The sequence below is a fragment of the Sinohyriopsis cumingii genome, chromosome 16 (assembly GCF_028554795.1).
Source record: "Sinohyriopsis cumingii isolate HCF-2022 chromosome 16, ASM2855479v2, whole genome shotgun sequence".
Classification (NCBI taxonomy): Eukaryota; Metazoa; Mollusca; class Bivalvia; order Unionida; family Unionidae; genus Sinohyriopsis; species Sinohyriopsis cumingii.
This window is the reverse complement of record NC_142976.1, coordinates 88,442,982-88,466,632: the sequence shown is the minus strand read 5'-3', so window position 1 is coordinate 88,466,632 and position 23,651 is coordinate 88,442,982. Positions and strand designations below refer to the sequence as shown.

General features: G+C 34.8%; 1 protein-coding gene across 2 annotated transcripts in view; it reads left to right on the top strand.

Moving 5' to 3' along the window:
• LOC149780958 (ATP-dependent translocase ABCB1-like) overlaps positions 1 to 23,651 on the top strand; it is a 94,548-nt gene that overhangs the window by 35,046 nt on the left and 35,851 nt on the right. For both annotated transcript variants that reach the window (XM_089938059.1, XM_089938058.1), the window contains exons 2-11: positions 1,572 to 1,908; positions 3,442 to 3,602; positions 5,977 to 6,234; positions 7,215 to 7,386; positions 8,240 to 8,364; positions 9,492 to 9,669; positions 10,954 to 11,178; positions 11,874 to 11,999; positions 12,709 to 12,912; positions 16,453 to 16,623. In XM_089938059.1, the coding sequence (XP_089794185.1) occupies positions 1,669 to 1,908; positions 3,442 to 3,602; positions 5,977 to 6,234; positions 7,215 to 7,386; positions 8,240 to 8,364; positions 9,492 to 9,669; positions 10,954 to 11,178; positions 11,874 to 11,999; positions 12,709 to 12,912; positions 16,453 to 16,623 (1,860 nt within the window). In that variant the 5' untranslated portion in view covers positions 1,572 to 1,668. The remainder of the gene's footprint in view (positions 1 to 1,571; positions 1,909 to 3,441; positions 3,603 to 5,976; positions 6,235 to 7,214; positions 7,387 to 8,239; positions 8,365 to 9,491; positions 9,670 to 10,953; positions 11,179 to 11,873; positions 12,000 to 12,708; positions 12,913 to 16,452; positions 16,624 to 23,651) is intronic.

Below are 23,651 nucleotides of genomic sequence, written 5' to 3'. Positions count from 1 at the left end.
TTTACAAGATCGGATTAATTAGCTTAATTTCTCTTGTCATTTATTGGCATTGTTACGTTGAATTTTGTAAAACTAGCTATAAACCTGACCTAATTACTCGACTGAACTGCTTACAGCAGTGCTGTCCAACCTTTTTGACACCATGGGCCACTGAAAAATGTTTTTCGTGAAGCAGAGGGCCGCAGCAGAAAACTGAAAATCAGCGACTATATAGCTGCTCGAGCTCTGGCGGGCCATTTAAAATCGACCCGGACAGCACTGGCTTACAGAAACAGTCCAAAGTAATGTATTTCATTTCTATAGCCTGATGGATAAAGATTACATCTTTTCAAAGCTGTGCGCAGAATAGACCAACATGGACCAACATCTCGCGAGTCATGATAACATGGGGTGGTGGTATCCCGTGCATCCAAAATTAATATTATTTTGAACAGAATATTCTGGTGAAAATTGCTCTTTTCAAATGGTAAGCATTACAGTATTTTATTTTTGTCAGTTGGTCGAATTCGGTATGCGTTTTGCTTCAATATTGGTGACGGACACCTTAAGTAGGCAGAAATGCCGTACAGCATGGTAAGCAGTATGGCGGAGATCTCAAAGAACCACGCGATGACGTGGTTGAAGAAAACTATGCATAGGCGGTATGTATAAACAGATGATGTTTGTATCCGGTTTCGTCAAATAGCTGAGGCGTTGATCAAATTTTAATGGTACATGATGGACAATGAATAAATTATTGATGGAAAGAGTGCTTATTTATTATTTTCATACTTAATAATTATAAAATTATTGCTGTCACTTCATGAAGTATATATGCTTATTATTATTATTATTATTATTATTGCTCTAAATATTATTGTTTTAAAAGGTTTGGGTAGAAAATATAACTGTCGCCGTCGGGAATTGATCTCGGTTCGTCTGTACTGGAGCAAGATTCACATTCCACAATATCAAAACGTCTAAACCAAATAGTCTGGATAGTAAGCGACCTCGTATACCTCGAAGGCTATACTCCCCTTCAAAACTTTTACAATAGACCCACCTCGTTGAAATTTGTCCTCATGTGTCACCAGTAACCACCTCTAACAGTTGTTGAAATGCATCCTCTAACGCGTCACTGTGATTTGGACGGGCCAGAAATGTAACAGAAAAGGATCCAAATTAGAATTGTTACCGTCGGGAATCGAACCAAGTCTGTCCATTTTGCAACGTGCGCAAATCACACTAAACTAAATGATCCGCTTAGAAAAGTCTAGCTAGTAACTGGTCTCTCAATTATTATTATTATTATTATTATTATTATTATTATATCTCCCTTGCTGTGAAAGCCAAAATAAACATGCTTATCTTAATTTTTAAAATGGGTCAATTTAGACACAAGAACGGATAATATTGAAAACCGGAAAAATATGAGTATAGTATAGCCATTAATATTTTAACATCATGTGATATTTACACAGAAACGATTGTACGTTTTAAATATTGAAAACAAAAAATAATATCACGCTGCCTGCGACATCAGATGATCATCAGGTATCTTTGTCTAAAATATAATTTCTCTTTGATTTCAGAAAATTGGAATCCAGTTCTGTGACGTGTATATAGTATGCGTGTGCAGTAAAAAGCAAACCCTGAACGTGATTATTATACTTTCTGTTCTAAGTGACAATGAGTAAGTCATATTCATTAAATGAAGTCAATGGCGTATCCACGCAGAATCACGAGAAGGCTGCAAAGGACAGCTTTATCATAATAGACCCAAATGAACGAAATAAGCATGCCAACGGGACGTTGAAGGAAAAGAAGGAGCATGAACTCGATTTGACATCGACAGATGTAAAAGTAGTGGATAAGGATGACAAGGAGAAAGATGACAAAACTCCGCCTTCAGTCGGATTCTTTGATCTGGTATGTAGCAATTCAAGGCATTGGGTTTCTCATAGTTACAATGGTATTAGTGTCAGTTGTTAATGAGGTTATTATTTGACATAACCTTCGCCTTAATATTGCAATAAAATCCATTTGGTTCGTTTTTAATATATCGAAGCATCAGATGGTTTTTAAACATTTTAATTGTTTCGCAAAGGGCTATCTGAGTTTTAGAAAAGAGAAAAACAAACGAAAAGCTAACAAAAGAAACACATGAAAAGAAAACAATGAAAAATTCTTTATAGTTGGCCATGAAACCCATACTAGATAATATAAAATAATGGCATCATTAGTATCGGGTGGTGAAGAATATACCTATTGCATGTGTGGTACCTTTCCTTACATTTCGCACCGCTCCGGTGGCCTAGTAGTTAGAGCGTCCGCCTCGGATGCGGGAGATCGTGGGTTCGATACCCGGCCGAGTCATACCAGAGACTTACAAAAATGGTACTAACAGCTGCCTCGCTTGGCGCTCAGCATTAAGAGGTTAGTGTTAGGACTGGTCGGCCTTGTGTCAGGATAATGTGACTGGATGGGACATCATGCTACATGTCTGCGGCATGATACCCCCAGTGCTAGAAATCACTATAAACTGTCACACTGCCGACATCGTAACGATATGACTAATTTTTTTTTAAAGCTACGTTAAAAATCCAAATCACACACACACACACAAGAAAGAAAGATATTACTAAAATTTATCTCTGAGCTGACATTTACAAACTTAAACATACAAACGTTCGTTATAATACTTCGCAGTACTAACAAGTGACCATCTTGCAGAAGGTTGTTGCTTGCTGTTACAAAGTTTTGATTGGAGATTATGGATGCAAACATAATGTGCACCGAAAGAAGATTCGCAAAAATTTGGAGATGGCATAAGGAATAAGTCGTATACAAGATATGAATGTAAACTTCGTTTTCATTTAAGTTTCATTACGTAGACCGAGTGTACGGTCGTATGTTGTAGACATGTGTTGACAGCTTTAAATATAAACTGGGTTTTCATTTCAGTTTCATTACGTAGACCGAGTGTACGGTCGTATGTTGTAGACATGTGTTGACAGCTTTAAATATAAACTGGGTTTTCATTTCAGTTTCATTACGTAGACCGAGTGTACGGTCGTATGTTGTAGACATGTGTTGACAGCTTTAAATATAAACTGGGTTTTCATTTCAGTTTCATTACGTAGACCGAGTGTACGGTCGTATGTTGTAGACATGTGTTGACAGCTTTAAATATAAACTGGGTTTTCATTTCAGTTTCATTACGTAGACCGAGTGTACGGTCGTATGTTGTAGACATGTGTTGACAGCTTTAAATATGAACTGGGTTTTCATTTCAGTTTCGTTCTGCAGAAAAAATGGATGGTCGTATGTTGCAGACACGTCTAAACAGAGTTTAATATAAACTTGGTTTTCATTTCAGTTTCGTTATGCAGACAAAATGGACGGTCGTATGTTGTAGACACGTCTAAACAGCGTTTAATATAAACTTAGTTTTCATTTCAGTTTCGTTATGCAGACGGTTTGGACGTTGTGTTCTTGATATTTGGAATAATATTCACCTTTGGAACCGGTGTTGCGTTTCCTATCAATATGATTGTTTATGGCGACGTGGCAACTGGATTCATTTACAATGATATTTACAAGACAAAATTCATGCATCCCAGGTAAGTGAGTTATCTTACAGAAGATACATTTTAAATAAAACTTCAGTTTTAGTACTTGAAAGCTGTAAATGCCATAAAGACAGAATCTTCATAAGCAACTTCTTAAATCAAGACAAAGCAAAATATATAATTTAAAATTACTGTCATAGATTTGAATTGTTCAATAACTGTAGCTTAAATCCACTATGCAGGATCGGAATTCATTAACAGAGACGAGGCATTGCCGAGTTTTTGACGACATATAGTGCAAGTTGAATCTGACGGTAGATTTTCTCTAACATATAGGAGCACGTCTAGTTTTGTCTTATTCCTTTATCAAGAAAAATAATTAAAATAAAGTGGTGAATTAGCAGTGTTGCAGTGGCCTCAAACGTGAATTGCATGAGGTGATTCCCCCCCCCCCCCAGAAAACAACACGAGGAATTCTTTAAAAACCCATTGTGTGATTTAGACCGCGGGGAGGGGGAGGAGAGCTATGAAGAATGTTTCTTAGTAATGACAACGGCTGCTTGAAATTTTTCAAATTGAAAAATTCTGCTGTCATTTAAATATGACGCTGATTTGATTGTACCCGGTTGCGGTTATATGGTATGCAGTATTTCCGAAATGACCGAACATTTACAGGAACGAGAGAAAGAAATGGCAACATTAAGATTAAGGAGGGAAACACGCAGAACGCATGACCGATGTGTATTTTTACAATGATGTATTTAGTCAATTTTGACTCCTAATAAACTTGCAAGGAACAGCTACAATACTTTGGTCAGATTGAACATAAGCAGTTTGTTTAACTGTTCTGCATTAGTAGAAAGTAAATTTGTTTTTACAAAGAAAACGTAAGAATATCATGTATCACATGACCACTATGTTATTTAAGTTTATTTCCTCATGGCATAATTAGAGACTTGTCAAATCAGACGAAGTCACAGATGACGTCACGAAGTGATGTACGGCGAAAGCCTAATAATCAACGGATCCTAGTGCATTTAAAAGCAGTTCACTACAATGTTCTGCTGTGTCTAAAAAAGGCAAGTAATTATGTCATGTGATCAATATAATCTTGTATTATACAGCTTCCGTGCCGTTGCCAATAGATATTTGGAGACGAACAGAAAGCATAATACCACAGAAAATAAGCAATGTCCAGATTAAAGACGGGGAAGTCTTGCTCAGCTTTGTCGATTTAACAACTGCAATATAATCGAATAATGTGTTTAATAATTTATGTATGAAATGCATGTTTGGAAATTCATAAATTGTATTCCTTCATTAGCTGGTTCTATATCAGCCATTAAAAATGCCTGCGATATTGAATGCAGTTCATGTCATTATTTGACATATTCTATATTTGAAAATTCTTTAAAATTTTATAAAACTGTTCCAAAAAGTTTAATTTATTGCCAACCTAGTGTCGTGGAAGATTTATGCTATTTGATTCATTAATTTAGACTGAAACGGGAGTTCACGTGAGATCGTTGATATAGTTTCTTTCCAGAATAGCAATCAGTTTTGTTTGTTTTTTGGGGTTTTAACGGCACGTTTTTGCTATACCATGCTGAGGAAATGGGAGCAAAGTCACTTCCCAAAGACACACCGATGCAGCCACCTAGGGCTGACCTGGACGGACATCGAACCCAAAACCCTTAGATTACGAGTCTGACGATATACCGAATGAGTTGCCATGACTGGGCTAACAAATAGTAAACGTCTAGTCTATCTAGCAGCACATTGGTGTTAGGTTGCGACATCACTAACACAGAAATGTAGACCTTTGATAAGGAAAGGTAGGTTTTTGTCTCCCTTATGAATTATACGTGCATGCGTGTATGTTTTCAATGTACACTCAGTATCTACGATCACATATAACAGTAATGGCTTATGATTCCAAAATGTCTTGCTCACAGAACACATAAATATTTGTTTTTAAAAATGTCACAACGGCAGTTGTCAGTTTCCATTTAAAATGGCAACATATTTTTAAAACGTATTTTTGAAGAGAGTATGGACGTGGTTTGGGATAGATAAAAGTACAGTATTGGTGAATTTAGTTTTATACGCCTCTTTGTGACACTTGACATGTCGTAGAGTTTGCATACAAAATGTACAGGTACAAATAAAGGATGGGAAGGCAGAATCTACTTTGATCATTGTGATTTCTGATATACAATGTCATTAGGTAAACTTACAATATAAATTAGATAAAGGAATGGTAGCTGTTTGATTTTTTTTTAAATGACAGGTTTCCTTATCCCATCATTTCTTAATTTCTTTAAAAATGTTGTCAACCTTATGAGTTGTACGCATTATACGCATTTATCCCGAGAAAGAAGACTCACAAATGCATTACTCTATCTTCCTCTCGTTTTATTTTCAGTGGAAATGTTACGTTTATGCTAGGAGATCAGTACAAAGACATTTTCGCCTACGTGGTGAATTACAACTACACTTTGTATTTCTGCATGATCGGTCTCGGTTCTGTCATATGTGCTTACTTCGAATTCGCATTCTGGAACCTTGCTGCTGAGAGACAGATGAACAGAATTAGGAAGCGTTTCTACCAGTCTGTTATGAGTCAGGAAATTGGTTGGTTTGATACTCATAAGGTGGGAGAGCTTGGAAATGTATTTACGCAGTAAGTACAATTAAGCACACTACTTCAATGTAAGCACACTTCTTCAAAGTAATGCAAATTTAATTGTCTAGTTAATATAACTTCAGCTGAAGCCGTGGCTGCTTTTTGACAGCGACAAAACTGGCCCAAATTGATTGCAGTTATTTGTTATATATGAAAATGATTCCTGCATGGAGACAACATAACGCCTCTAGAAAGAAAGCGTGGCGATATGCTTTCGTAATGGTCAGCGAAGAGACATATTTAAACTCAATAGTTATTGCCGCTGTAAATGATTCCACAACTAGATGGAACAGTGTCCTCTTTTTTGTCGTTTTCGTTTCTCAGTGTCACTGCAATACAGAAGTTTTGCAAACAATTTCCTTTACTAGATACTACTAGCATGCTACGCATGTTCAAATTTCATCTGAATCCCTGACCTTCAGAATATAGTATGATCCTTCGCATGGATAAATGCAGTTATAGATGGAAGATCCAGTCTATAACTTCTGATTAATGTAATACATGAAACTAAGCAATTGCTGTATTTGATGTATTTGTGACTATGTGAAAGCCTTTTTAATTATTTTCATCGGTACTTATCAAAATGATTTATTCAGAATTTTAAGACTAAATCCGAACAATAACTCACTCCACCCCCACACCATAACAATGGGTAATACTCTTGACCACGATGTCTCTAACCTGTCTGAGAAAAAGAAACTGATCTCATGTTCAGATTTCAAAAACATTTGTTCTTCTCTAATTTTGCTCAGAATGAACCTAGAAGCACACGCTAGCTGGAAGCTAAAAGCACATGCATTCTAGGGTTATGCCATTATTTTTATTTTTATGTGCACGCCGCATTCAGCGGCCTGTGTAGACTCTAAATGTGACTTATTACAGTTTTTATCTCATTGATCTCTCGGAGAGGTTCTTGCCTACCGGGCTTGAGTATCTTTCATTCTAAATATTTAATTGTGATTTAATTTTTGCTGTAGAGATATGCAGGACCTTGCTTCTGGATATGGGGACAAGACAGCCGTATTTTTCCAGTGGATCGCAACGTGGCTTGCATGTTACGTCGTCGCTCTCGTCAAGGGCTGGAAATTGGCACTAGCAACGATATCCGTGTGTCCCTTTCTTGTTATCGTCGGAGGACTTACGATGAGGGTAAGTTGTTAAGTCTGAATGCTTAACTTCTAATCATAGACAACTATATATTTTACATAGGCTGAACGTTTGAACCCGTAACGGTTTTCAGCAAGCATTAACTAATCATTATTCATTGATCTGTTTGTGTTTTAACACTCTGGGACTGTATTTGACTAAAGTGAAAGTAAGATGTCAGGAATTCCTTAGGTGGTACTAGAAATACTTGTGAAGTTTACTCAGTTAGAAAGAGAGGAAAATAGTATTTGTAATGCGGAAATGAATTAAAAACGAGCATTAGTTTATATTTTAATGGACCCAAGATGTATAACGTAAATGTGTACTTATGGAATTGGTAGAAACACTATTGGAGAACTAGAAATGTCTTATCTGTTTTGACATATATGTTGGATGACCTAGTACATCCATTATTGATGGATGTGTACAAAAGGATATGGCGTTCAGATGAGTTATTATTGATACAGAGATACATCCAAATTCTAGAATCCTGTCTTCAGGCATTATTTTTGTTATGGTATATGCCTCCCATATTAACTTTATATACCAGAAAACTTTGAAGGTTAAGTTTGAGGAGGATCGCGAAGATTATACTTTTGCCTGGATTTCGTAATTTCTTGGTTATTATTGCTGTGTTTATTTACCCTAAGTTTGAGCTCATTTTATTTTTCATACTCATGCATTTGATAGAGTGTTTTTGATTATTATCTGTACCCATTTTGTTCTTATAATTTCCTTAACTTTAATATTTGTAAAACCCATAACCAACAGTTTTTGTTTGTTTAAACAAATGACGTTTCCAGATCACTGTTAAAATTGAATAAATAATCCGTGAATTGTCTATTTTTTATTTCAGTGGCTTAAAAACACATCAGTAGAGGAACTTAAAGCGTACTCCTCAGCTGGAGCCGTGGCAGAGGAAGTCTTCAGTGCTATTCGTACAGTAACAGCTTTCAATGGTCAGGAGAAGGAAAGCCAGAGGTAAGGGCCAACTTTAAGAAAAATTCAGATTGCTTGTACGCAGTAACATATAGTAAGAAACGTGGAAGAGAAGCAAACAAATGTAGTGAAAATAATTTGCAGTTGACACCTGTGACATACTGAAAAACAAAATATAACAGTCGAAGATTAATCTTTGTATATCTCTATTCGCACGGAACGAATATTACAAAATTAAGTTCACCTCAGAAAGTTACAGTGCTGATTTGGTCTGGTTAACAATGTGACGCAATTGATATTTTAGTCCAATACAAATATCCGTTCATTCCCTAAACCCTAAAGTCTATTTTCATCAATATTTCTGACTTTACCATAACACTGTCTAGAGCAAAGTTGTAAAAAAGAGGTTGCGGAATTGTTTCGTATTTCATTATTCAACAGTCTGTACGCGGTAAAATCATGTAATATTGAAAGTATTTTACTACTGTTTTCTTGGAGAGAAAAACCAAGAGGTTTAAACTTTATTCGGTTGTCCTTGAGATGTATCATATCCTCCTGCAAGGAGGCAGGTGCAGTGTATTCCAAATGATTTGACAACGGTTGTTTACAATATTGGATCTGGATTATTAAAATATGTAAAGAAGCTGTGAAGAGTGAAACAACAAACATAATGAAACATGGTTTAGTTGCTTTAAACATATTTTGCATGCACTCTTAACACTTTGGGACCATACGTAAATTATTACTCGTGACGTCCAACTTTCCCTGTAAGATATACAATATAGAAACAGAAAGTGTGCAACATAATTATTATGGAGTGACAATCGAAACTTTTTACCTCTATAAGAGACTTCTATAGAACTTTTGAAGGGATAGCATAAAAGATCAAGGATATATGATGACAGTCACATGCATGAGTCGCAGTGAATGTATCTTCAACAACCAGATATCAGCTTTAATCAAATTATGACCAAATTCCATTCAACCTAAATACAGAAAAGTTATCACATAAACTGCAGTTGTCATTTCCATTGAATTCTGATAAACGCTCATTGTACAGATTGCATAGGTTGATTAGGTGCATAGGTTGATTAGGTGACAATGAGAACGAATTTTTAAGACATTGTAGTTTAGGAGGCAATTGACTTGTCAGCTGTTTTCTATCACAGGTTTGAGAAGAGACTGGCGAGTGCACACAGCATGGCAACAAGAAAGGGGTTGGCATTTGGAATGAGCACAGGTGCTTTCTGGTTCTTCATCTTTGCAGCCATGTCCATCGCCTTCTGGTATGGCATTGAACTCATCATCCTTAAGGAACCCGGTTTCGAACCTGGAAACGTAATAACGGTGAGTTAATTGGGGCACTTTTTTAATACACTGTATTTCTCATTGAATTCCATTGTGATTTCCTTGCATGTGATCGAAGATAATTTTTTCAGTGCTGTTTTCAGAACCAATGCATATTTACTTATATGGCTTTTACTGATTTAAAAACAAGTCCACCTCCCACATTTTAGCTTCCTTTCATATAAGATCCATCCATTTCTCATGGCCTACTATTGATCTCTCTCTTTTCTGCCAGCTTGTTATCACTTTTCTTGGTGTAATAGCCTTTATCCGTCAGCCAGTTATCACGTACCTTGGCAAAATAGCCTAGCACGCCTATGCTGTTTTGTCACAGCCATAAGCAACGGTGCCAACACATAGTTGCAAAAACTATGAAGATTGTATCCTCATTTACAGGAATGAACATTTGCTGGTTTGATTGAATAAATTGTATAACAGATATTTACATGTACCTTATTTTATTCCTTTATTTTGGAAGGTCTTTTATCCACACCGTATGCATAATTTCTTCCCCAAAATTTTAATACATACATGTCTATTTCAGTTTTTGTTGAGGACACTTTTTCAAATTTTTGGCGTAAATGTTATTTCCACAAGTTCTTCTCTTCTGATCCAATCGCCATTTAATACGATAGTATTACATAACAGAGTATAACACTTTCAGTAGCCGTACTGCAATTCATTAATTAGCGGTCCAAGCAAGGAATAAAGGGGACTCAGAAAGGGGAGGGATGAAACCCAGGATTTCGTCAAATTTAAACAAATGCAAACGTATTTATTGGGATCGTCATGTTACTGGTTAATATCTTTACAATTTTGAGACAATCATCACTGAAGTAACTGTCATTCGACAAATGGCAAACGAAGTTCCCTGTCATAGAGATAAGGAAGAGCTTACTCTATATCATATAAAGGTGAAATAGTCAACACACCGTATAAAACTTCCACTACAAGAGTCTGGTCTAAAATCACACGAAAGCTTCCATCACAATAGTCTGGTTTAGAATTAAAATCTTTGGAATTTATTAAAGGCTACATAACGAAAGTCTGGAAGCTTAAGATTTTGAACTTTGTCTCGAGAAGAGAAGAAAGAATGTAACATTTCTTGTAATAGCTATAGTTGGCGGACTATAATGTAAAACATGAGATATTCTGTCTGCTGTATCACTGGTCTAAATGTGCCTATTTTTCCATTTGTCAAGCGCATATATCTGAGTTCCAGACATTGCAAGATTAGAGCAAATGTCTTATGCATTAAATAAATTGATATGCTATTTCTTCCAGATATTTTTCTCTGTAATGCTTGGTACCATGTCCCTGGCTCAGGCATTCCCCGCCTTGGAAACAATATCTGCCTCCAGAGCCGCTGCAGGTCGCGTGTTCGAGATCATAGAACGGAAGTCATGCATTGACGTCACATTAAATACTGGAGCTAAGCCAAGTACAGTAAGAGGAAACATCGAAATAAAGGATATCCACTTTCATTACCCATCCAGACCAGATATACAGGTCTGTGGTTCAAAAGAGAAATAAGCAGTTCAAGGCTAACGCTTTCTTCATATTTTCTTTTTATAAATACCTTATTCTTGATTCCAGAAAAGCTTTCACAGTAACGCAGGCATGAAAGTTGGCTGTTTGATACACTGGCTTAAAGGTCAATACTAACAGCAAACAATATCGACCCTGATCTGATGTCGCTTAATGCGCAGGCAGATCATGATCTCTATGGTTTGTTCTACTGATTACTCCTAACTAAGTGCATAGACCTAGATTACTGGTACATTATGCAGTGGTGGATTTGGATCTGTGCAGTTTGCAGTGGGACTTGACTTCAAGCGAGTATATACGGCATGTATGGATTATGCTTTATGTCTAAATTCGGGTATATATCCAAAACAGAAATGCCCTGAGCAAACTGTGAATAGATCTTATTGCTTATTTCATTGTATCTGGTGAAACAACTAAACTAATTATGATTTGATTCAGTCAAGCGGTACATTATTTCTCTGAGTAAATAATCGTTTAGATATGTCCGTTATACAAAATTTCCGTATTGTTTTCTTCTGAATTGATGACATTCATATTTCTGGCCGAAATCATAACAAGGAAAAGCAACATTAGTTCATACAAATATTCTCCGTACCCTGTAGATGGAATCCCCGGAATAAATATTGATAATGTGTTATGAAATATTTTCCTCGCAGGTACTGAAGGGACTGAGCCTTAGGGTCAATGTAGGCAAGACCGTGGCCATTGTTGGCTCTAGTGGGTCTGGCAAGAGCACAGTCATCCAGCTGATACAAAGGTTCTATAATCCACAGCAAGGGCAGGTAACTCCAAACATATTTATGTCACTCTAACCCTTACGCCTTTTCAATTGGGAAATACTATTATTATCCTCAAAAACGGTTTTCAAAATATAAATACTTATATTCTAATGGTTCTGAACCGTTATTATATCCACTCTGAAAGAGAGTCTCATGAAAGCAAAATTTTAAAAATGTAATAAAAATGCCCGTCTTAGTTCAAGTGTAGTCAGGTCTGATCCACTGCAGTGTTTGTATAAATGTTTAATGCAGCCTATGTTGTTGTTGCTTTCAAATTATCCATACTCAGTGCAAACCTTGCAGTATCGTTAAAAGTAACACTCCTGAAAATCTCAAGCTACATTAGATCGGAGATAATATTTGATTACTGCATAATCATCAAATGCATCCTGGAATGGCTTTATCTCATAAGGAAAAGAATGAACCAAGATCTAAAGAATTATTAAATCGTTCTATTCAGTCGGTTTCTTACATTTGGTCTTGATTCCATTGGTTACTTACCTCAAAAATTAAAAACTAAATATCACACACAAGCCCGAATGTCTTGTTCTTTTGTTAGGTTTACATTTTCTCAGGAATAAAATACAGTGCCAGGGCAGCCAGTTCAGTATACTAAAACAATTAAGTGAAACATTGATAGCTTCATATCAATGACACGTGTCTGTCTGTGCAAACATCTTGTATAATAATATTTCTTTTGCTGGAATCATAGGTGTTGCTAGATGGTTATGATATAACGAACCTTAATCTGAAGTGGTTGCGTGAGCAGATTGGTGTGGTCAGCCAGGAACCAATCTTATTTGCTACAACCATCAAGGAAAACATTCGGTATGGTCGCATTGACGTCACAGATAAGGAAATCGAAGATGCAGCAAGAGAAGCAAATGCACATGAATTCATATCCAAGTTTCCAAAGGTATTTCAAATTTATTGCTATAAATTCTAATTTTGGAAGAACTACAAGGAACTATTTAAATATCTTGCTGTAACAGCATGTTCCCCAGTTCAATGTTATGCATCAGGAAATCGAGGAGGCATCTACAGACGCAAATGCACATGAATTCATATCCAAGTTTCCAAAGGGATTTCAAGTTTGGAGTAACCAAACGCAACTGTTAAAATATCTTGCTGTAACAATAAGTTCTCCAGCACAGTGTCCGCAAGGGCATTGTTTAAATATCTGAGAAATAAATTTCTGTGTTAAAATTTTGACTGACATTTTTGTAGTAAGTACTGGTCTGAAAGTCACCATGGAAAAATTTCCACAGTTTATATTATTAAATTTTTTGCAATGAAGATATCAAATTTATGTTCAATTTTATGATTTGGTTCTTTTTTTTATAACCGTCTGCTTGGAAACCAGTCGCAAATAACGAGGTATAGCAAAGACATATATTAAATATGAACTCCATGGCCACTCTTTGCACATCGAAATATTACATTTTACTCTTATTTTTGTCCATCAAAACTTTACATTTTGAGGCATCGGGTGGCCGAGTAGTCTAAAACAGTAGCCTGTACAGATCACTCACATCAGACATTTGTCTGTATGGGTTTGAGTCTTGGCTCGACCAACGCAGAAAGGTGAAAGACCTTGCTAGTAGGTACCCTGGGGTTGGTGGTTCTTCCCAGGGATTCCCGAGTTCTTCTTTCACCAAATATACTTGCTGTCAAATATAGTCTGCAACGTGTTGTAAAATGGCGCCAAACCCCATAAAACTAAAACTTCAAATTTTTATTATGTATTTGACCTTAGTCTCGCAACTTACTGAATGCATTTTATAATGCTCTCTGACATTAAAGAAGTTCAGATCTATAGATCAAAGGTTTAATAATTGTACAAATGAAATAGAAGCAAATACATATATAGACTGTGTTATATACTATCTAAAGTATACAATATTACAATCACAGTGTGTCATGAACTATCTTAAGATCGTAAGTACACAATATTACAACCTGAGTGTATTTTGCACTAATTAAATATACAATATTACAGCCAGTGTCATGTAATATCATAATTAAGCAATATTAGAACCAGAGTGTGTCTTGTACTACATTAATATAAAATACTGCATCCAAAGTGTGTCATGTAATATCATAAGTATACAATATTACAACCAGAGTGTGTCATGTAATATCATAATTAATTAATATTACAACCAGAGTGTCATGTACTACTTATTGGTTACTACATTTGTTTGGGAAAATATGAACGATTTTTTTGGCTGGAATACTGCACGACCTTGGGAGTACAGTATATCCATCTGACAAAATGAGTTCATATTTTCCTGTACAAATGCAGTAACCTTTTTATTATATGCTCATTTTCTTATTCTACCTAAGGCTTACTTATATAAACAAAATACACTACAAGAAACAATGTAAATGAATGAATGCCGCATTCCAAACTAAATACACAAAGGCAGATTTATCATTACACAACATCATTATTAATGCCTACATAACTCCGCCCAGATAAATTTGAACTCGAAATAACTTTCGAAAGAAAATGGCGTGTCTAGTTAAAATTGAAATTTGCAGTCATATTGTGAATGAATGCGCATTGCAGCAACTTTTCCATTTGATCTGGAATAAATAGATTTTGGTATTTTGTTTCGATTCAACGAAAGTTTGTGATTTTGGACTGGATTCATCTGTGCAAATTATACATGAAATACATCGGTTTGAAGACGTGCAGGAGAAGCGTGTTTACATCTGCAAATGTGTTTCTGTTTCTGTTTCTTTCATTGAATGTTTGAAATCATAATGTGGGAAAAATATGAAGTCTTTCAATTGCAGTTATCAAAAAGACGCTATGGAATTTAATGCTTATTTCATTTTGAGTGCAGTAAGGAGGATGCAGTTGCACTTATCATCGAAATTACAGCACAATTTCGAAATGTGTAATCCAGATTGAAAACCTATGACATGGCTTATGTAATTCGGATTTGCAGAATTAAGAAAATACATTTTGAGGAAATTCAGGATGTAAAACTGTAAGTATATTTTATTTTGCCATTCTTATCACCAGCTAAAGAAGAGGGTATATGACTTGAAACTTGTATGTTATTTGTAAGGACCTTATCTTGCATCTGTTATATACTGTAGTTAGCCTAAATCCGTAACATTGTATCAACGTGGAATGTGCCAAAGCAGCTGGTATGTGGCAGTCCACGAAACGTCTGTTTTAGTTCATTCAGAAACAAATTTAAACAACCACAACGTAAAGAGTCTCTTTCGCGAGTGTACATGAGTTGTGTACAAATCAAAAGTGCTGGCATCTGCATCCATTGTTTGTTTACAATAGAAAGTAGTTCCTTTATGCACGTGAATGCTGTATGTGTATTGTCACACGGATTCAATATTGGGTAATACTGCACGATTCTGACAATGTAAAGTTAACGGGGGAAAAAATGAGCATATAATAAATAAGTATACAATATTACAACCAGTGTGTCATATACTATATAAGTATACAATATTACAACCAATGTGTCATGTACTATATAAGTATACAATATTACAACCAGAGTGTGTCATGAACTACATAAGTATACAATATTACAACCAGAGTGTGTCATGTACTACATAAGTATACAATATTACAACCAGAGTGTGTCATGTACTACATTAAGTATACAATATTACAACCAGTGTGTCATGTACTACATAAGTATACAATATTACAACCAGCGTGTCATGTACTAGATAAGTATAAAATATTACAACCATAGTGTGTCATGTACTTCCTAAGTTCACAATAGTGCAACCAGACTGCATCATGTACTACATAAATATACAATATTACAACCAAAGTGTGTTATTTATTATCATAAGTTTACAATATTACAACCAGTGTATCATATACTGTCATAATTATACAATATTAATATTACAACCACAATGTGTCAGGTACTTTTTATTATATGTGTACAATAGTACAAGATGAATAAATGACATAAAAAAAACGAGGTAATGGATTGTCTGTCATGTTTCATACCCTCGAATTATTCATACAATATTAATGAGTTTTCTTTCTCCAAATTGTTTTGGTAAAGAGATTTATTTCTTATTTAATTATTATTTGTTTACGTGTAAGTAGACCGTCACCTGCAATTTCAAGCAATAACATGAAGTCATTGAACATTTAGTGTACAAGGACAATTGCATGACATATGGAATAAAATATGACAGGTTGGGATATTACTGAGCAACACAATATCATTAGAAAGATACCTGTAGCATGACTGCACTTCGTATATAAATTGCAGTCATGCAATACATTACACATAAGAAAGGCAGTACAATGTCATACATCGTACAAAACCACCAGAAGCACAGAAAGATCATAATATCCAGATGGCATGCACAAGAAAATTGAATTAGGATATATTTGCATTCAGAAGGCTGTTTGCTTTTTCACCAAAAATAACACTGTTTTCTTTTTTTATAGGGTTATGATACCCTTGTTGGTGACAGAGGGGCTCAGATGAGTGGTGGACAAAAGCAGCGTATTGCTATAGCGCGGGCTCTTGTCCGAAACCCCAAGATTCTCTTACTCGATGAGGCCACATCAGCCCTGGATAATGAGAGTGAGGCTATCGTGCAAATGGCACTCGAAAAGGCAAATCTCCTTTCTTACAATTTGAAGTCTGCTAACGTTTCTTGCAATAATAGATGGATGTCGACACTATTAAATTCTTGGAAATTATTTCAGGTTTTCTGTAAGATGTTATACAGATTATGATTGCACGATTTGGCATGTATTAGAGCCATCATGTATTCTACACAACCCGTACGAAATTTTCCACATGGAATGGATATGGAATCCATACGTACTTTTACAGAAATATCCATATGGACATTTCGATTCTATAGTTGAAGCACTCTTATGGATTTCAGTGTATCCATATGGAAATGTTATGGACTCCGTACGTACTCCGTATGGAAAATCTCATGGAATATGCTAATTAGTCCATGAGATCTGTAGGTTGTCCATATGGAATAAAATTAAAATTCCATATGGAATTTGGCAATATTCCATATGGAATTTGTGAATAATCCATATGGAATTTGGCAATACTCCATATGGAATTTGTGAATAGTCCATATGGAATTGGCAAATATACCATATGGAATTTGTAAATGGTCCATGTGGAATTTGTAAATAGCTCATATGGAATTTGGTAACAGTTTATTCCATAACAAAATTTTGATGCCTACTTAAGGCAATTTCAAACGGGTTTTTTTAAGCGCTTTGTCTAAACCATAAAAAAATCTGCTTCAGTTTCTATTAAACTGCCTAATGATTCTTAGACATTATTGGGAATCAATGATGAATATTCACCACAATTTTTAAAATGGATCATAAATTTTGACAGACATTATCAAATAATATTTAGGTTTTACTTGTCCTCATTTTCTTTCTCAAATACAAAGCCTAATCCATGATGGCATCACTTAAGTCTTTTTCATTTAAATGAAAAGTCTGGTGAGATTTCACAAATATTTGACTAAAACATTTGTGAGATATCACTACAATTTTGATCATTATGTAGTATTTTACTGAAGTTTCAGAAGTTTTTCATACATTTCAGAAGGTTTCAGATCAATAATGAATATGACTTAAACAAGACTTTATTAACCAAGGTGATATTAAATTTGCATGATTTTTTTTTTTTTTACAGATGTTGTAATTATATGACATCCAAGGCTAGAGATATGGGAGTTAATAATAATAATAATAAAAATAATAATAATAATGACTTTATTTAGAGAAGGTAACTTAATTACAGAACTAATCTACCTTGAGGCCTTCTATCTGTTATGTACAATATTTACGGTATATACAACATGTGAAGAATCTGGCTTGACACTAAATAATTAAGTGATTTTAAAAATCACAAGTATCAAGCCTGGAATACATACACAGGCATCTGTGTACACATAAACATATATAAGATAATCTCCATTTAAAAATTCAACTGTGAAAATAATGCAAAAATACAGAAAAGCATCCATTTGAAACATGAAAAGAAGAAATTCTAAAAGCCTGCAATGTCACTTGTACTGCAACTTGATTTTTGATTAATGTACAAACTATGATGCTGTTGTGGTCTCTTGAATTTGTCCTTGTTCCATAAGCAGCCCTGACAAACGTTTATCATGATAGAAGTACTCTATTTTACACTGAATTCCAACACACCTAGAATATTTTGATAATATACACAATAATGCCTCACGATATTGAACGATGTTCTACGTGTGGGCCAAGAAAATTCCACAAAGATATGACGATCTTTGATAGACATGGGTATTTCGCAAGAATTCCCACCAGTGATCTATACGTTGTCCTCCTTAAATTCATCCTGGAAGTTAATCAGTTCTGAGTTATCGAAATCAACCTGGTTCAATTCCTTGTCCTATTTAGCACGTTAGCCGCTACTGTAGAGCTGTTTATGGCACAAAAAGCAAAATGCTTGTCCTGGCGTTCAGTTTTCATACAGACTGACTAAGTTACACTCCCATCAACTTTGCATTCAAGCTATTCTCTTTGCCGCACATTTTTTCAAATGGTTATTCAAATTCGTATCCCGCTCGAATCGCCATGTTTCGCATTCCCGTCAGTTTCCATTAGGCAACGATTCATTGGGCAAGTACAAAATTTTGACCAATCAGAAAGCTTTTAACAATGATCATCCTTTAAATAATAAACGGAACAAATACTTATTAGAAAGCCCATTGTGGAATGGGACCGGATAGAGCATTATTTAAAAAAAGTTTCGGAGATGATATTAAAAAAAGGGTCCGTATCGAGGAAAATCAGATTCAGGTCAGGAGAAAAGCGAAATTCTGATTCAAAACAGAAAACAAGAAAACTTGTTTAAGGGCAGTTAAATCTAGTTTAAGTTTAAAAAAATACAACAACAATAACAAAATTTGATAAAGAAATATAATACAGAAAGATGTGGAAAGAAGTTATTGTTCCCAAAATAAACAATACAATTACAGCTATCAGAAACAGGGAATATAAATGCTGCTGAAAATCAATCAAATTATACAAGAAACAAAAATAAATTTTATATCTTATTGATAATTTTTTACTAAAATGTCAGTGATATTACAATCACAAAATGTCACTATATTTTTAGAATTTTTGACATACTCTCAGTGAAATTTCAATCACAAATTCCCACTGATATTTTCAGAAATGTTGGCAGAGTCAGTGAAATTTCAATTACAAAATTTCACTGATATTTTCAGAAATTTTGGTAAAATCTCCTAAAATACCTTAATTTAAGTGAAAAAGGACCTTTAAGTGAATGTCAAGAAATGTTCATTTATTTTGCTGACATTTAAGTCACATTTTCACAAGGGTATGATTTTTGTAGAGCATATTTTAATAGGAAGCCAACAAAATTATTTTTCAGAATAAACATTAGATCAAGCCCAAAATCCACCTTGCACCAAATTTTCTAAGTCCAAAGATTCATCTATGCTTGTACTACCAGATATTAATTTTCTGATCATGTTTACATTTTCCCTACTTTTTTGGTCATGTCTTTGTTTTTAAACATCTTTGGAAATAAATTAAAGAAAACTGACATACATCTGTTTCTTCAAATTTATATAGTATATAGTCATCCTTCCACATCAGCTACACTGACATATACATGTGCTCTAACTCCCACCAATATTTCTATTTTAATCAGATAGTTTAGGTTATTAATTCTTCAGAGAGTATTTTCCATGATGTTATAATACATGAGCCTGCTTTCCGTATGGAAAAAAGTGCTTATGGATTAAAGTTGCAACTTTATTCCATATGGAATTTTCACTTGCTGTGAGTACTTATGGAATTGATATGGAATAAGTTGTCTCATTCCATAAGTTTTTCAGTCCATATCTCTTCCATACGGATTCCAATAAGTATTCCATATGGAATCCATGAGAAATTTCTGTACGGGAATGCTTTCAGATATATCCCGGTGCTAGATAAGGAGTAATACTTAACCCAAATCATTCAGATATTTTGTTCAGTTGATAACTAACCACACCTTTCAATTGTTTATATATTATGAACATGGACTCTCCATACATCTCAAGAAAACAGACATAAAGAAATGGCACAAAAATGTGATTTAGTGCCAAACGGTGTCTGCAAATACCACAGTTTTTAAAAAGCTGAAACTGTTTATCATTACATGTATTAAGAATATTTCCAGCTCTACTGTGAGAGTTGTGCAGAATGAAGGTATCTTTCCCAATAATGTCGAATTCGTGCAGTTTAATAAATGTAGCACATCCACAAAAAGTGCAAATGGTAAATGGTCCTAGTTATAAAAAAACTTAAGGCATTTTTGTGGAAAAGATTCTTATAATATAACAGGATTGCAGAATAAAGGTCAAAGGGAATGTGGACACAAGAGGAGTATTTAAAAGTTCTGAAAATTAGTGCACTGTAAGACAAAGATCTTTATTAGCCTGTCCCTTAAAGTAATCTACATGCACCCCTATACCTTTTTCAGTCCGATTATCTAGTTATTAAATACCATTTTTTATTCACTTTTTGGTATATTGTAATATACTGAAAAATTGCATTTCCATCCTGATGGTTGCTTTCAAGTCGTTTGCCTCTCCTCGAATCTTTGATAATGGGATGCAGCCAGAAATCATTTGGAGTTTAGACAGGGATGTATGGAGGATGCGGCAAAGACTGGATGCTGTACCGGTGCGCAGACAGGTAGTTTGGTAGCGTTCCACAAGTATTGGCAACACTTGGAGGCATAGAAATGTCACTGATACTAGTGTAGTCAGGCACAGGCACCTGGATGACCCGGTTGTTTGCATCGAAAATATATGCTTATAAAATTCCGTTGACAATCTGAATACATCAAGTGATTTGTGTTCTTCACTCGCTTTCTCCTATCCAGACTTTATATTTTTTATATTGTGTTGGGTTCAGGAAAGAAAATCCATGTTTCATTACCTGCGTCAAATCTCATTCAGATATATCTGGTCACCTTGCTCATATTTGGCGAGTAGCTGTCTGGTCTATTTTGAACAGTCGTCCGCAAATGTTGTACCCATTTTGCATAAACCTTTCTGATCCTTAATGATTCTTTAGTGTATGATATCTGTTGTCGAACTGATGTCCCTGATAATATACTGTACTAAGTATCTTCGTCGATTGCCCCTTCCCGCTCAAGATTTGAAGACAATGGTCCAGAACGTACGTCAGCTTCCATGAGATTGCAACCAAACGATGAAAGCACCTAAAATTATAGAATATGACATCAAATTACATCCCAAATCTTTATCTTTGTAGACTTTGATATCAGTCAGAAAGTACCCTAGAGTATACACTTTGCTTAGTAGAAAAATTATTTTCCTTCGACATTTTTAATCCACTGTCATACTGTCATTTATATCACTTACCCTTCTTGCAATACACTCATATATATATATATATATATATATATATATATATATATATATATATATATATATATATATATATGAATGCTGCAAACCATTTTTTAGAACATTGTTTTTGTCTATAGATCGGCATTTCTGTTATTGATAGGTTCAAGGAAACAAAAAAAAGGCTATAAATATAGGTTACTGAAGGTGTATGGGAAACAGAGGAACTAGTTTTTCTGAGTAATATTGCACGATCTTGGGAGTGCAGTATTACTCAGAAAAAATAAGGTCATATTTTCCCATTCAAAGGCAGTAACCTTTTGATTATATACTCATTTTTTTCTACCTATGTCTTAATAATAAAAACACATACTATAAAACAACAAAATACTTGAAATTGTACAGTATTCCAAAATAAATGCACAACCGTACATTCATCAATATACAGTAACAATGCTAATGCACACATAGCATCGCTCATCGACCTTAGAACTTGATCAGGCGCTCATAATGTAAAAAATAATTCTCATTTTGATCTACTGAAAATTGAAGTTTAGTATTATATTTTGAATGACTGCACATCGAAACAACTTTTTCAGTTGGTCTGGAGTGAATGGGCTTTATTGTTCTGTCTATTCTACTCTTTTTTGTTTATCTGCTTATGATGGATTTATTAGCTATGACAATTCTGTATGATGTACATGTGACTTTGAGCAGGGAGGGACCCTCTTTGAATCAGCTACATGTGTATTTATTTTCTGTCATTGATTGTTTCGAATCATACTGTAGGAAAAATATCAATTCTTTCAAGTGAAATTGAAAACGACGCTGTGGAATATCAGGTTCATTTCATTTAGGGTACAGTAAGGAAAATGTGATTGTTGTTCGAAATTTAGTCAAAATTACATATCAATTTCTTGGTCTATATCAAGTTATGGAACCATGACATAAGTCACATAATTTGGATTTGCAAAATTAAGAAAGTACATTTTGAGGAAATTCAAGATGCAAAAATGTAAGTAGAATTTTTGCCATTTTTATCAACAGATAAAGAGACATGTTTATGCCTTGTCCTTTGGATGCTTTTTGTGGGGACCCCAGCTATGCGTACATGACCTGTATGGCTTCTATCACCAGCCAAAATCCAAAACATTTGATCTAAAATGTTTATGTGGAGAAATGCAAACCAGCTGATTCATGAAAGTCCATTTAGCCAGTGGAAATAATAACTCTTCTGCCTTTTATCTTATTGGCTCTTACGTTTCTACCAACATCTTCAGGTGCATTTTGACCTCAAATTTAGTACTTTGACTTATAAAGTGGTACTTGTCCGATAGATATGAGACAGCCCTTGGCCTCAATATGCTTTTTTATGCTATTTTTTATTGACCCAGAGAGCACTGGTCATAGTCGGAACCTATGTTCAAAAAGTTACGAGCATTTCTCCTAACTAACTGTTTAAATTATCGGAATGGTATTTTCAATACTGCGTCTCTTGCTTTTGTTGTGAACATTGTAAATATCACTTACATGTGTGTACTTGTTTGAAAATTTCATATGTGACCCAGTAAACTCCTCCACTTTATCATTTCTACTTTCAAATGGACGAAACTACTTATTTAGTTCCTCCACGAAGAAATCTAATAAACCACAATATAAATTGTCAGCTACATGAACGAACATTCTTTACAATCCAGTAGTTCTTAATACATGATACTATTTTTAGACACGTGTTGTGGGATAGGAATCTGTTCAATATGGAAAATACTGTATGATTTGACAATGTAAAGTTAATGAAAAGAAAATGTGCGTATATTAACACAATATTCAGCACTTTTCAATATATTCCACGAAATAATCAAATCCATAAAGAAGACTGTAAATGTTTATAGCGTTGTTTAAAAACAAAATTCCTGTGCACTTGATGACCAAGTTCGTACTGTTTGTTTGATGTAAGCGAAAAATTTCTTGACAATTAAAATATTTTCTTCGCAGCATTTTTTCCAGCTAAATGTCCCTAAATCTCGGTACTGATAAATGGTAGCTTCATCATCAGTGTTGTGCATTGAGTAAATATGAGAACATTTTATCTTGCCAAGAAAGATCGAAGTCATGTTCTAGCACTGTGTAGAAGTTGAAAGCACTGATATGTCTTTTGGATATTGAAAAAGAAAAATCTTGCTGATATTACAGCAAATGGTCTGATCTCGAAGTATTAAGTACAGTATC